Source organism: Lethenteron reissneri, chromosome 23, assembly GCF_015708825.2.
Source record: "Lethenteron reissneri isolate LAM-NWPU_2019-01 chromosome 23, ASM1570882v1, whole genome shotgun sequence".
Classification (NCBI taxonomy): domain Eukaryota; kingdom Metazoa; phylum Chordata; class Hyperoartia; order Petromyzontiformes; family Petromyzontidae; genus Lethenteron; species Lethenteron reissneri.
In genome coordinates, this window is record NC_083801.1 from 18,657,768 (window position 1) to 18,673,335 (window position 15,568).

The 15,568-nt window shown below is 43.2% G+C and overlaps 1 protein-coding gene across 2 annotated transcripts in view; it reads right to left on the bottom strand.

Annotated features, from left to right (window-relative positions):
* LOC133346155 (potassium voltage-gated channel subfamily H member 8-like) overlaps positions 1-15,568 on the bottom strand; it is a 78,863-nt gene that overhangs the window by 11,319 nt on the left and 51,976 nt on the right. The window contains exons 8-12 of one of the 2 annotated variants that reach the window (XM_061557608.1): positions 13,004-13,201; positions 11,157-11,356; positions 8,770-9,019; positions 1,960-2,168; positions 994-1,325 (exon numbers count right to left, since the gene is read on the bottom strand). In XM_061557608.1, the coding sequence (XP_061413592.1) occupies positions 994-1,325; positions 1,960-2,168; positions 8,770-9,019; positions 11,157-11,356; positions 13,004-13,201 (1,189 nt within the window). Of the gene's footprint in view, positions 1-993; positions 1,326-1,959; positions 2,172-8,769; positions 9,020-11,156; positions 11,357-13,003; positions 13,202-15,568 lie in introns of both variants that reach the window. The other variant, XM_061557607.1, reaches the window with a different exon arrangement.

Below are 15,568 nucleotides of genomic sequence, written 5' to 3' on the forward strand. Positions count from 1 at the left end.
GGTTGCGTGAAAATAATTTACAATTGCTAATCATGATACGCAATAAACGGCGTATTACTAAAGTGGAACATATAGGAGGACACATTCAAAGATAATAAGGCAGGGCTATATTAAATGATCTGAAATACCCTCATTTGCATTTTAATCCTCATCTAAATACGCAAATCCCTGGTGTGCACCATGCCATTTAAATTTATGAAGCTATGTGAAATTCTCAAATTGTTTTTTTTTTGCAATCAATACGTAACGGCATGATGCTGTGTATGCAAGGCACTTGATGTACTGCTGAACATTCTGGTTACAAATATACAATGTCAACAAATTACCCAGCTCATCTTAGCTCTCCAGATTAAAATGGTGCATAACTGGCTCATTACTCGACAATTTAATAAAATATATAACAGAGGTGGTAAAAATGCACTTTTTAATTTAAGAGCAAAATCCTCTCGTTGGAGATAAACAGTTTGGGTGAACCATTGCCTGAATGTTATGAAAAAAGATATTCGTAATCAGTATCACTATTTTGACTTTTAATGGCAGTTTTATGGGATTTCCATAATCACAATATAATATCTTGATCATCTTTTCTTTCAGAAACATTGTGTATAAAACAACAAGACATCGTATTTGCGAAGAGTTACACCATCATTTTAGTGACAGCTGCCTATGCAGTTTTTGCATGAACTAGACATGTAAAAACCTATATGCAGGGTTAACTAAAAGTAATGACACTTTTTTTTCCTTTACTGTCACTGTGAAGGAAGATTGAGTTTAATGTTTTTCCCAACTGACCCTCGGGAAATAATTCGATGGAAATGTCATTTTTTAAAATTTTACATTACGAAATATACCATCAGCACAACCATCATATAAAAGCAGCCCCCTCTCTTCGTAATGGTGCATCAAGATCCTAAATATCTTATGAGTACGACGTTAATGTTAATCTGGCCATAAGTTCATATTTCGTCAGCATGATGTAGCAACCCCCGTTACCTTGGGCTTAGCTCTGGTACGCCGCAGCATGGCACAGTCCCAGGGAGCCTCAGATTATCTGGCTTCAGGCCACTCCGGATTCCGTCTAACATCGCTAATCTTCCTGGAATTGCTGTAGCGGCGGATAAGGCCCCATTTTCCGCAACTTGGGGTCTTCCTCCTGTTGCCAACGGATTAGGTTTGTGACTCGCACTCGCCGATCTGTGCCTTAACGTGAGGCGGCGCACAGTCAGCGGCGTCAACTCGTCCTCGTCGCCCCCTTCGGCGTCTTCCTCATCCTCCAAAATTGACGGAAGGTTCTGGAACACGCCCCCCTGAGCCTCCGCCTGTGCCTGTAGAAACACATCTACTTTTAAAACAACAACAAGTATGTCCCTCTTCACTCTGCCTTGTTTACAAGTGGGGGCAGAAAACTATAATAACCATGGAATGTGTGTGTGTGTGTATGTGGGGAGCGGTAAGTGTAGCAATTAGCTCGCTGTGCTACGAACCCGGCCACCCGAGTTCGATTCCCCCTCACGACAAACAACACCATTGACGATTATTTGGAGGGAACTCAGAGGGAACGGTTGCACCTATGTATTTATGCTGAACTTCTTGGTTCTTTCGGTAAAGTCACGTAGAATGGAAATAATAAAATAATAATATTTCGGCCACAATGCAAGCAGCCGTCCTCAGGTGAAGAACAGGTCTGTCAGACGCTGTCTTTCTGACAGACCTGTTCTTCACCTGAGGACGGCTGCTTGCATTGTGGCCGAAACGTCGTGAGAATTATTTTATTATGTTTTATTTTTATTATTTTATTATTTCCATTCTACGTGACTTTACCGACAGAACCAAGAAGATGAATCCCTGCAGTCACGAAGAAGCTTTAAATCGAAATATGCTGAACTTCTTTCGCACCCTGTATGCAGCCAACCATGCTAGTGGGTTTCCGGGCCGTGTTGGAAGGGCAGTCGCACTGACCTCTCGGCCCTCACGCAAGTTGTAGGTGAGCTCGCCCTGGATGTCCTCGTGGAATTGGTGCGAGTACTCGGGGTAGAGGTCAAGGACGTCGTAGAGGCCCCGCAGGTGGATGCACTGCAGGTCACAGTAGGTGAGGGCCTTCACATCTGCATTGGTCTTCAGCACCTGGTCCTTGCTGCTTAGGTCTGAGCCAATGAGGTCTCCCTTGCCTGCTCCAGATGACGGCAACACGTCATCACACGAGGTGGTGAATACCACCGAGAGAGACAGGAAAATAGCCACGTTTTCAAATTGTGGATTCATCTTTTCAATGCTGGAATGTCAAACACACACTCGTGTCATGAAATTATTGTCCATCCATCAGTGACTCATCCATATGTTTGGTTCGATGCCATGGATTATAAACGTATTGTGTGGTCTGAATAATTGCTCACAATAAGCCGTGGGAAATTAAATTATAAAAGCGTTGTGATGAAATCATCAGAGAGGTTAACAGTATCGTGTAAAGTGGTAGAGAAATGCGTTTATGTGCAACACTTTAAAAATTATTCAACAATGCGTTAACTTATGTAAAAAAATATGTACATTGATGGTTGGTATAAGAGTAGAACATTGTGTGCTGAATGATAAAATTAAATTCTAAATTGAGAAGTGACTGACCACAAAACGTTACATTGATCATTTATTCTGTGCACTGTGACATTCCTTGATCTTCCTTGCAGACGTGGCAATGGATCTCAATATACACTTACTTAGCGATAACGGTTCTATTCACTGGACCTCACTAGAGAAAAGTGATTTTCATGTTTTTTTTAATAGCACCAGCAGTCCAGTGGGACAAGGGACACCACATTCTCGGACTCAGAAGGCTCTGGGTTTGTACCTGGCTCTTCAAGGCCCCCAATAGGATAGTCGCGGTTGGCTTTCAACGAGCGGCGGGTGGGATTTTCTAATTGTTTTTTCCTAAAGTTGTGTCCCCTGGGTTCAGTGAGATTCTTGGCAGGGGATCCCCGGTACCCCCAGGGTGCACACCGTGACAAGCGACTCCTGCCCTGGTCTCCCCTCGAGGCTGAAGGCGCTCGGGGAGGCTTTTATTTGGCTCGATTATCTCTTTTAGACATTTTTTTGTGGTAGCGACTCCTGCCCTATTCACTGGACCTCACTAGAGAAAAGTGCATTCTTTTGGCCCCGCCCCCCCCTCCCCCTCCCGATGCGTTCCATTCATTGGCGACCACATTCTGATGAGCTCCCCCCCCTCTCCTCCCCCTCAACTTGCTTTTTAAGGGATTACATTTTGAATCATTGCCTCACTTGATGCAGCTAATCCGGCTGTGACGGTCCCACCTGATGACGGAGACTTGTGTTGCCTCCGAAACGTCGTGATTTTTGTTTTATTTTATTTTTATTAATTTTGATGTTTTACCTACGTGACTTTACCGAAAAAACCTAAGAATATGAATCCTTGCAGTCACGAAAGCTTCAAATCTAGAATTTTTTGTGGTGTTTTTTGGTTAAATATGACGTTTTATCCGGCAAGAATAATTAGAGTTTCGGATTTGGTCGTCTGTCTCGACGATGCATGCCGTGTCGTTCTAATCCGCCACGTCAATGCGGGTTGCGGTACGTGGGTGCAATCCATAATCAACGTTTTTGGGTTTAGATCGCGTTATTTATAAATGTGTCGTAACCCTCCACCACCCGACACGGCCAATCAGTAAAAACGTGTCACGTTGACAAAAGACAAATAGTTCACTGCTTTAGCCCACCGGTGTGTTGTAAATGTTGTGGCTTCAACACACCGGTGGGCTAAAGCAGTGAACTATTTGTCTTTTGTCAACGTGACACGTTTTTACTGATTGGCCGTGTCGGGTGGTGGAGGGTTACGACACATTTATAAATAACGCGATCTAAACCCAAAAACGTTGATTATGAATAACATTGGTCGCGAAAGCCTGCTACGTGTTAAACTGACGTGGGTGCAACGTTGCACGTGGGCGGTTCTGGCGCATGCGACACTTTAATTGTTCCTTGCTGGGTAGCTTCGTGTTATCTGGGCTTGTCATTATAATCAGATATAATTAGCGTTACTAAAATGTGGCATGCTTGCTTTTTCATTATAATTCTTTGCATATACGACTTGGCATTATGTTTAGTGTTTATTTGAGTTTAGGTCATTTTTTGCTCTCTGACTATACAAATTATATTTTCTTAATCCCACATTTTACACTTCCGCTTTGTGATACGTTGGTGTGATATTGCTTTGTTTTTTTCCATGCACCAGGTCTTGACATTGTTAAGCAATTATGGATCTTATAACGATTTAGCTCTTTTGCTATTCAATAGATGGTTTGTCAGTAACTTAATCCGGCTTATTGACAAAGTTATTTGGTGCTTTGACTTTTGACATTTGCCATGACCTCATATGTATGTTAATCTTGGGCTGGCCACTTGTGTAAAAGAGATTTATTGCCAAAGAGCTTAATTGCTTCCAGCTTACATCGTCTTTGTCATCTACATGTCCTGTAGTGTGCACGTTTGTGTAGATATATATTTCATTTCCTTGTTTCACCTTCCTCATGGCATGTTGTTCAGCGGTGTAGTTTGCTGTGTGCTATCACGAACCGTATTATTTGTTATATATTTTTATAATTAATTTCTCTTTCTTTACTGAATGTAAATTAATGGAAATTCTGCAAATAAAGTGGAATCGTTATTTTTTTAATGCAACAAATTACGGTGAGCTTCAGAGAGCCTCTAACTTTATCCTGCCGAATATTAGAGCGTGCCTTGCCAGATGTCAACCACAGGGTATCCTAATCGTGCTGAGTGTAATCACACGTGGAGCAGCATGGTGCAGAGACTGCCTCAGTGTACCGAGGATCAGATAACAAATTGGAAAGAGAAACGTTGACGGCGGAACCCCTTGTTACTGGCTTGAACGCGAAGAAGAATAAAAACCCCCGAGCTACATTCGCAGACACTGAGAGATGAACTCAATGATGTTAAATAAAATAAAGCCTCACTGAAAAGAAATCTATACTACTTTCTTGGCTGACATTAAACCTTGTTCACTTTTCATCCACTCGTGTGTTTTTTTGGTACAATGTGTGGTTCAGAGGTTTTAAAACATTATTTTTTACTTTGGCAAATGGTAATGAAGGCACGCACTAAAGTAATACAAGATGACCCATGCTGCTTTGAAAAAAAGTGGCAAATGGATGTGTTGTGCTTCCACTCAACCCTAACCGGTGCCCAAAGCACAGTGCTGACGACGACCTGTGCCCTCACTGGGGCTGCCACCTCCGAGGTAACAAAAAACTGGGACTTATCGTGGCAAGAAGGGTATCTCACAATGCCCGAAAATGGGAGAAATGCATATACATGCATTCATCTCGAGTGATGTATCTATTGTTACGCAACTGACAATAAACATTTGTTGTTGTTCCGATTTAAAGCTTTCGTGACTGCAGGGATTCATCTTCTTGGTTCTTTCGGTAAAGTCACGTAGAAGGAAAATAATAAAATAATAAACATAAAACATAATAAAATAATTCTCACGACGTTTCGGCCACAACGCAAGCAGCCGTCCTCAGGTGGAGAACAGGTCTGTCGAGGAGACAGAGTCTGACTTCACCGAAAGAACCAAGAAGATGATGTATCTATTGTTACGCAACTGACAATAAACATTTGTTGTTGTTTTATGCCCTGGTAAGACTTCTATGTTTGCCATGACAGTGACCTCAAAAAGAGGACGATCCTGGGAAAAGCAGGACGGGTGGCAGCCCCCGAGCGCTCAGCCCTGCCAAGTGCAAGGCAGCACCACCAGGAGTTAGGGGAGCAGTGCCACATGGCCATGGCCCAAGGGGCCAGGTTCTGGTCCAGCAACCCAATGATCCCTTTAACTTGGTCCAGAGATGCTCCCTTCCTGCACATATTTACTTCCCTGTATCTGTGATCATTGTTACTGTTACCACCGTTACGAATATTACATTGACTTACATTACGGTATTATCACCGTTATAATTCAGTTTTTTTTCTTCTCCAATGCGAATTTATTTCAGAATATTAGCCACTGGGCTGTTAATTACGTGTTTCGTACGGGTGTTACATTTTCATTTCAGGAAGCCCCTTGGGGGGGGGGGGGGGTCAATTAACATTACGGGGACAACTCGGCACTGGCACAACGAGTCTGGACACGATGAAGGAGATGCATGCAACCAGCTTAGCTCAGCTCGAGGAGCTGAGAGTATCGGTGTGACGATAAAAAACGCACACCCAACTTTTTCCCTTTAAACCACAGAGGGGAAACAAATAATGCGTCTCACAATTACGGTATTACATCCAAGAATTTTCACCAAGTTTATTTCTCAGCCAACGTGGCACCTTGTCATCGATTGCTACGTGAAGTATAGATTTCATTTGATTTTTGTGCTTGTGATTTACGGAAAAAAAGAAAACGCAGTGCTACGATATGGAGATAAGGCCTATGCTATGTCTTCCTATTTAGGACAGTGCGAAATGTACGACTGGTACAAATTAAACCTTGAAGGGTTTACAAAGCTGACCACGAAAATTCACCTCTGCTCACAATCAATGAGTGATGTTGAAATTGAATTACCTGTGACATGATGCGCCGCGTAGATATATTACTAAGTAATGATTATGTAGCACCAAGGACTGTATATGAAATTAACAGAAAAAATCTCAACGCCTTTTGCTTGCCTGTTCTATTCCCATTGTTATAAAATGCGGCCGTGTCTGCAATGTAAATCATTGCACAAGGTAGGTCAACCTCTATGCAATCTGCAGCCTTAGTCCAAAAGACCATAGAAAAGCAATTTACTTCAGTAATTTTCAGATTTGATGGAATCACTGCGTGTTTACCGAGCGGTAAAGGTGCAGCCCCTGCAAGTGCGAACGCAGCGGTTAGCCGAAGGGCCTCTGCTGGGAGGCAGCTCTCCAGAGGCCCTCTCGAGGGTATTTGGTCTACTCTTCCATGCGAGCCGGACACCTTTTGAAGTGGGATACCCACAATTTACCCCACAATTTACCCCACAATTTACACTGCTGGGCGGACAGAGGATGAGAGTTACTTGCGAAAACTTGCATCAAATGCCATGCCATGCCATTGTTATTTATAAATATAATAAGTAGCTTGCAAGTATTTTGTTCACACAAACTGGCTGTTGAACAGTTATGAATTATTACAGTACATTATTAGAATGATTTTTTTCTTTCAGTGGATAGCCTTCAGGGTTCTATTTGTAAGTAGCAGTGAGCTGCGGTGAAAAGGAAAGCACTTATTGTTGTATTTATATTCTTAGGTTTTTTCGGTAAAGTCACGTAGGTAAAAAACATTAAAAAGTAAAATAAAATGAAATAAAAATCACGACGTTTCGGAGGCAACACAAGCTTCCGTCTTCAGGTGGTACCGTCACAGCCACGACAGCTGTATCAAGTAAATGAGAGATTGCAGGGGCTACCACTCCGTTTATATAATGGTTGGAGAAGGTGGTGGGGGGGGTGACTTTACCGAAAAAACCTAAGAATATGAATCCTTCCAGTCACGAAAGCTTAAAATCTAGAAGTTATATTTATACTTTCTGTTTCCGTAAAATCGTTAAAATGAAAAAAAAATTAAAAGGTGGATTATGACATTGCAAGATCGTGAAATATGGTGATAGATTCACTAGGCCTTTATCATGACATCATACTAAATAGGAATGCAATTCACTTCATACTAAATAGGATATTCATAATCAACGTTTTTGGGTTGATATATTCGTCGCGAAAGCCTACGTGTTAAACTAAATAGGATACATCCAGGTAAAACTACTGCATGACCTATTTTGTTTTTAAAATTAGATTTATGTAGAATATGTGTGTGTGTGTGCACATGTGGGTAGCGGTTAGCGCACCGCACTACAATATCGGCGATCCGGATTCGATTCCCGCTCACGGCCAACATCAGTGACGATTATCTGAACCAGTCCTGGGCCTCCCCTAGGTCGACTCAGCCTCAATTGAGTACCTGGTGCGGTGTGTAAACAACGCCACTGGGGAGACAAAGGTGGTCGGGCGTGGTGCTGGCCACCCACCCCTTCATGTACCGTGTCGGCTTTCATTGGTACTCGGTCTGTTCAGGCTAGATGGGGGATCTTTATCGTTGTCTTTTATACACGTGTGTGTATATATATAGTATTTGGTGAATTATTTACGTGACCCAAGGTGGAGTTGTATTAATGAGAGTCTTATTTAGAATTCAGGGAATGGGTACATCGGCGTATATTCTCCAAAGATTCATGTAACCGCTAACTGGTCTCCACCATTATTTTACCAGCTTGCCATGAACATGCCCTGGACCATTTAATGAATGCTCCAGAATGCACCAAAGTGTTGCTTCATGAGACAGGGGAAAGCAGCAAATATTAACTTCATTGAACACTTAAGCGACCAACATTTATATCAGCTAAAGAGCCATTCATACGTTTTTTTGCCAGTCGTGTAACTGTCACGTGTGCCGGCAGAGCAGCTGAACTGGGGCCAATAGGCTAGAGGGTCAGAATCAGAATATTTATTTAGACTCGATCCTAGGCGCTAGGCTACGAAGAAGGGGTGGGCATCAGACGGGGTGGGACACGGGGGTGGGGGGAATTTTATTTATTTTTCCAAGACCCATGCCGCTGCGTTTTGCATCATTTGAGTTATTTCTTTAGAGGAGCGTCTCACCAAGATTGTGACGTAACAATTCCACTGAACCGGCAATAATGTCCACGTGTGTTGAATACATGCTGTAGGAAATGAGCTCACCCAGAATGGCAAGCACCATGTCATCCTTGAGCACCTCCATGGAGCCGGAGCAGACAAAGTAGAAAGCTTGGAGTGCATCCCCCTGGCGAATGAGGAACTCCCCAGGGGCACAGAACGAGGGTTTAATGCTGAGCGAGAGGGAGCGCAGGCAACCGCGGCTTGCTGACTCGAAGATGGCAAGCTGCAAGATCTCCTTGTTCATGTGCATGGCGATGTCTGCACGCAGCTCGTCTGGGAAGTCCTTGAGCAGCTGGTGGAGGAGGAGGAAGATGTGACACTGTGACACAAGTTGGGGGTGATATGATTCCCCCCCCCCCCACATTGTAATTGATGCCGACGCTCTGGTGATGTGTATGTGTGCGTCGGATTGTACGTGCGACACACGACTGTTTACAATACGTGAAACATTTTCGCGATTGTGAACCTCTAGGCAAAAGGAGCAAACGAGAGAGAACATGCGAGACCAACCACACAAATGAGACGGGCGAACAAGAACATTTGAACCTCCTAATTGTGATATTTCGCTGAATCATTGGGTAAGAGGTGAATCGTTATTTGCCAAGTTCTTCCACTAATCTACTGATGAGCAAAAGGGACGACATTTATTTATATATAAAATAGAGAACATCACGTGTTTAATTCCTTTGGCAAAATAATGCATAGTCCAGAGGGATCACGATGGACAGTACGTTTTGAATAAACTTTGTGGAGACCTTTGGTGCTAAATAAAACCATGACATATTCTTGGCATTATAAGAATACCATTTCAATGTTTGTCATGGGAATGTTTGTGTTGAAAACTGCATAAAAAATCGGTCTATAGTTAAGATGGTGAAGTTAAATATGAAACTATTTACAAGTGAGAATATGTTTAAAGCAGAGTTGTGTCGCTGTGAAACGTTGGGCTATATAAGGATAACAATGGTCTAAAAATTATAAAACTAAAACCTGCCACTTGCCCGGCATCTGCCTCTGCGTATGCTGTTTAATGAGACACTTAAGTGATAGCCATTCCGTTAAATATTACATCTCGTTTGTACTGATTTGCAACGTGTATTCCAAATAGCAAAAAAAAATACGAGTTCATTAGTGCCCAGCATTTTGAAACATGTGTCATGTCTTACAGTGCGCTGATTGGCCGCTCCTGAAGAACAGAGTAGGCCAATGATGGTAGGAACCAATGTCAATGAAATGCCACTTTGCTCACGTGATTTACTGTCATAGGGGACTGACTTGGCAGGATGTGCTTCATGTTCTATTGATCCTGCGGCCAATTCATCAACCTGTTCAGGTTATCTTAACTAGGGCACACCAATGCGGGGATGTAACTAATTATCACTTTCCCTAGACATATAATGATTCCCCCCTCGAGTGATTTAGTGAAAATTTCATAATTTTGGGGGGTTATGATCCGATTCAAGAACCGATATTTTTTTTAAACACTATATTATCCATGATAGAGGTTTTTTGGTTAGATCGCGTAAATATAAACGTGTCCATATTATTTGGGTCTTTCGGTAAAGTCACGTAGATAGGTTCAAAGAAATAGCAAAAAACTACGACGTTTCGATAGCAACACATCAGGCGATGACGAAAGACCCAAATAATATGAATCCCTGCAGTCACGAAAGCTTTACGTCAAGATATAAACGTGTCGTTAAACCTGCCACTACTCTGCGCAGCCAATTAGTAAGGTTAGCTACGTAAACAAAACGTGCTAATTCGTTACTCGTTCAGCACCCACGAACAGTAAATTGTAAACGTTGTGAGTTTACTCTCCGACACTCACCTCGATCGATTATTTCTCGTCTCAGATTTACCATCTCATCTGTATTTTTATTTTTTCTGTCTTCTTTGTATAGTTTTGTACATTCCATTAACACAAATATAACATCATTGCGTACAATTTTGCATAAAGAATTAGGTGCAATTTTCATAAATTATACACGGGCATAATAATACTAGGTTTGATGCATGTCTCGTTGCAAAATAAATATCGATTTTAATAAATTAATCGATGCATTGCTATTATAACACTCACTCACGTAGCTAATGAAACTTACTGGACATAAGGATCTTGTCGTTTTTTTTAATATCACAGTTGCTGAGCACAGGCCAAAAACCGCCCAGCGGTCAGCAACAAACAGTTCCACTGAAGGCACATTCGATAAAAGCCAGCAAAGTTTTCTTGACTCGAGCAAAGTCACACGAATTCGGGAAACGAAACGGCAGGATGGAACTCCAAAAGTAGAGCAGTGCGAGAAAAAAAGTAAAACGGTGAATTGTTTTCGCCTGGAGTGTGGTTGTTGTCGAACACAGCTGGGTAAGGTACAGAAGCGCCGGTCTCCGCGCTGGAGTGTCCGCGAGGCTGTGTGAAGTGCACGCACCTCGTGCGTGTCGATGCCGTTGTTGACGGACCACGTGGTCTGGAAGTACTCGAGCATGCGCTGCTTGAGCTGCTTAGGCAGGCGGTGCACGCGGATGAAGTCCTTGAGGTCCTTGGTGCGGGTGTGGTACTGCGAGCGGCGCGAGTACATACGCTGGATGATCGCCGTCACGTTCCCAAACACCACCGCGTGCATCAGCGCTGCCCGGGGGTTCGCAAACGGAAAGCGTGGTTGAGAATAATAGCAAGTGACCCGCACGCTCGCTCGGTGCGGTGTTCATCTCATGGGCGGTGACGTGACCCAGAGGTCGTGCGTTGGCCGCTTGTTGTTGCAGAGGATCGCGGTTCGAAAACAGCGGTCACCCTGATTAATACTGCGGGAGTATTAACCGTTAAATAGGCATTGGCTGCTCATACAGTGTCCGTTAAAGAGCACGGCCATGTCTGCCGATATCAGGGTTTGAATTAGACAAAAAATGTAATAACCTGCAAAATTACTTCATTGATTATAACCTCGTGGCAACGTCACCCATACTGGTAGACTATACTCGTCTGTGAAACAGAGCGCCTGCATCATAGCCTTGCTAATGATTTCATTTGAGATCCTTTGTTCTGATTGAATGCTGGAAATGTCATGTTTTTAGCAATGAGGACCAGTCTCTCCCATAGGACAATCTTTATGGAATTTTCCACAAAATTGTACTTATTTTACCAACCTCAAAGGGGATTACAATGAAGTCTATTGATCGCTTACTAGAACTTTAACTCATATCCTTTAACCACAATGCTATTCGCTGAATATATCATCATGAATTTGTTAAAATGTTACAAGTTATGACACATTACATAAAGATAATCGGCTCTCTAAGCCATGAAAACGAATGTGTCGATGTGGTTATGACCTATATCCCACAAATTGTGATTGATACTATAACAAAAATGTACATGCCAAAGTGACCTTATGAAATTAATCAAAAGCCCAGGGGTGTTATGTGTGGGTTCATCATTGCAATTGCAATTGTAATTGACAATTATTTTCAATGTCGTTTAATTGACAATTATTTTCAATGTCGTTTAATTGCTGAAAAATATTAACCACCCACATTATGCTCACAGTACAGTGATAATACTTTTTGCCTTGTATTTTAATTTTAAGCGAAGAGAAACCTTCCAATCTGTGAAAACCCAAACTAGTTTTCTGCACCGACACATATAAAATATAACATAAAGCTGAACAGTTGAAACAAATACATTTTTACTAAATGTTGCTCGTTGTGGAGAGAGGATAAATATTTAACACATTTTAAAGTAGTTTACGGCTAATGAGAAAGCAGACTGCATGTAGTAGAGAGGCAGAGATAAGGCGAGAGGATGGATGGTTGCTGACTTCCCAGCGTGCGATTGGTGCTAAGATAGTAGATTAGAAACAACCACTCTACACGGAGGGTGCTCATCAGTCCTGGCATGGCTCCCTTCCACGAGCAAAGAGGGTGAATACGCAACTCCATATTGTTAATGTCTTCACAAGACATCGTCTGTTACGGTCACCGACTGTGACGCATATTTTGTTTGTATGTACAGTAGAAAATCTTTTAAAAATATATATTAAATTAACAGTGAAACGCAGCACAGACGCAATTAAACCAGACTAAACCCAAAACATAAGCGCCTGTTGCCACCAAAAAAGATCCCTCTATTCTGTGTTATGAGCCTGCTTGCCTCTTCTATAATTGGATCGAATCATGTGTGGAATAAAATACAAACGCTGCTTTGAAGCGGCCCTTCTGTGTCGGAACGTATGGGGGGCTGCAGGACAGATTGATGGATCCCCTGGCCTCACAGCCTTACCTCCGATGAGCATAGCGCAGACGGAGAATATCTTCTCGGCGTCGGTGTTGGCCGACACGTTGCCAAAGCCCACGCTGGTGAGGCTGCTGAGAGCGAAGTAGAGCGAGGCGATGTAGGCGCTGCGTGTGGACGGACCTCCGCCCGTGTTGTTGGTGTGGAACGGTGTCTCCAACTTCTTGCCCAGTTCGTGCAGCCAGCCTGCAACAAACGGGTCCACGTGGGAAGCCTTTGGAAATCGGTTTAATTGAAAAATAATTGATACGAAGCACTGGGACGTCTCACGTTGGATTTGCCCAAATTAACGGGAAGAAAACATTAACACATTGGGAAACAGTACCGCCTGCTAAAGAGGACAAAACATATATTTAAGTCACATTTTAAGCAATGGCCCGACTTCAGGGCAGAGAGACAGAGAGGGCAGAGAGATTGAGTGATTCGTCGCTGGAAATTTCACGATGAGCTCTCTCAACTCTCTGGCCGCTTTCTCTATGCCATGAAGAAGCGCCGTTGCCCTAAATGTTGCCTGTTAGATTTGTTTCACACTTCATGGGAGTGTTATTGACAAATGTGTTTTTGTTTATTTGCACGCGTACACCGCTGCCAACACTTTGTCACACATTCGTGTCATATTTACAATGCTATGTTTGATTCGGGATACGCTATTAAATAGCTGTTTAAGCTAGCTGTAGGATATAATGTTTTGTTGTTATTTTTTTCATCAATTAAATAAAAAAAATTGGCCTGTGTCATTCTTACCTCTGTTTTTTTTTAGTTGCTGGAAAGATTGAATACGTTTTTTTCTTTTATGTAAAAAGAAAATCACACATGTACGGGAAAATAGCACTTTTAGGTAATATTAAGCTTGGCGATTACCCAGTGGTGTTCATTTTGGCACACAAAAGCCACTGTGTATTCCTGATACGTGTTTGTGTAATAACGCTATGGAATACACACTGACACCAATAAAGCCGCCCCTCCCCCCACTTCTCAGAAAGCTTACCAATCACAGATTCTGTCCAAATAGGCCTAAACCTGCAAAAAACACAATTCGTTTCTCCCAACACATTAATGCGTCTGCAGCTGAAACACACAAAAGAAAAAATAAATGGCATCCACTCTAATGCTTTTCAAATGTGTTGGATAGTCTGCCGCTCGTGTTTTATTACTGGCTTACATTTTCTTTGCAATCCAACTAAACATAGAGGAATTTGATTTGAAGGAAGCGGAAGAGATTATGGAAGTCTCATCTGCATGGCTTCTTATCCGACTTCAAATACAATGTATACAGCACTGTATACGGTGTGGTGTGTTTAGTGCGGCAACGTAGCAATTAGCGCGCTGTGCTAACACCAGTGACGATTATATGAACCGGTTCCTGGGCCTCACCAAGGTCGACTCAGCCTCAATCGAGTACCTGGTGTGGTGTGTAAACATCGCCACTGGGGAGATAAAGGCGGCCGGGCGTGGTGTTGGCCACCCATCGCCTCGTGTGCCGTGCTGGCCTTCATAGGTAACAGCACTTTCCACAACAGTCTGTTCAGGCTATATGGGGGCTATTTGTCTTTATATGATGTAATCACGTGGTGCACGTGTGTTAATGCAGCCCATGTAGAAACAAACAAATCGAGGAAACTATCAGAATGCGCGAGCCATGGAGTACACTGACTCTCGTATTCAAGTCACGTGTTATACTGGTAGGAACCCACTGGTTCCACCAGCCCACAGGGGATTATTGTGTCCGTCCGTCGTGCAGGGAGGGGCTGGGTGGGGAGGGAGGGGCTGGGTGGGGAGGGGAGGATGGGGAGGGGCTGCGTGGGGAGGGTGGGGAGGGGCTGGTCACCCCGTGGTGCCCTTATAAAACTCAACGTTTAACCTACTCACGCCGGCTTGTGCCCGCCCTCACAGTCGGGCATATTTGCGGAATACACCACGCCGCCGTTGACCCAGGCCATTGACCGAGAAACCCAATGTTCCTACCAGCTCCCTCCGCAGGACAATGTGTAATTCAAGGTCTGGGTAAACTCAGGCTATTTTCCCTTTTAAGATTTAAAAAGTTGAATGAATACTTAGGGGCCGTCCATAAATGACGTCACGCGATTTTTGACGATTTTTGACCCCCCCCCCCCATCGTCACACGGCGTCACAAAAAGTCAGACCCCCCCTCAAATATGACGTCACAAAGCTCTGCCCCCCCCCCCCCACAAAATAAAACATGCTTCAAATCTCTTTAAACTATTGTCATCGTAGTGCGTATTTAATGTGGCGCTGCACTCTGATGTTGTAGGAGAAAACATGTATTTAAAAGTCTGTTTACTTAAGTAGAACGTGTTGCCTATATTTATTTAAAGTTGCGCATTTTTACGTGACGTCACATTTCTCCCCCCCCCCCTCGTCACACATCGTCACAAATGTCTGACCCCCCCCCCCCCCAGGTGGGTGACGTCATTTATGAACGGCCCCTTACGTGAAATATCAACAAATAACACAGCCCCCTATCAATAGAAATGTGAAATTATCATCGCTGGCTAAAGTGCTGGCAACGGAGATGATTGTGTCCACTGCGGT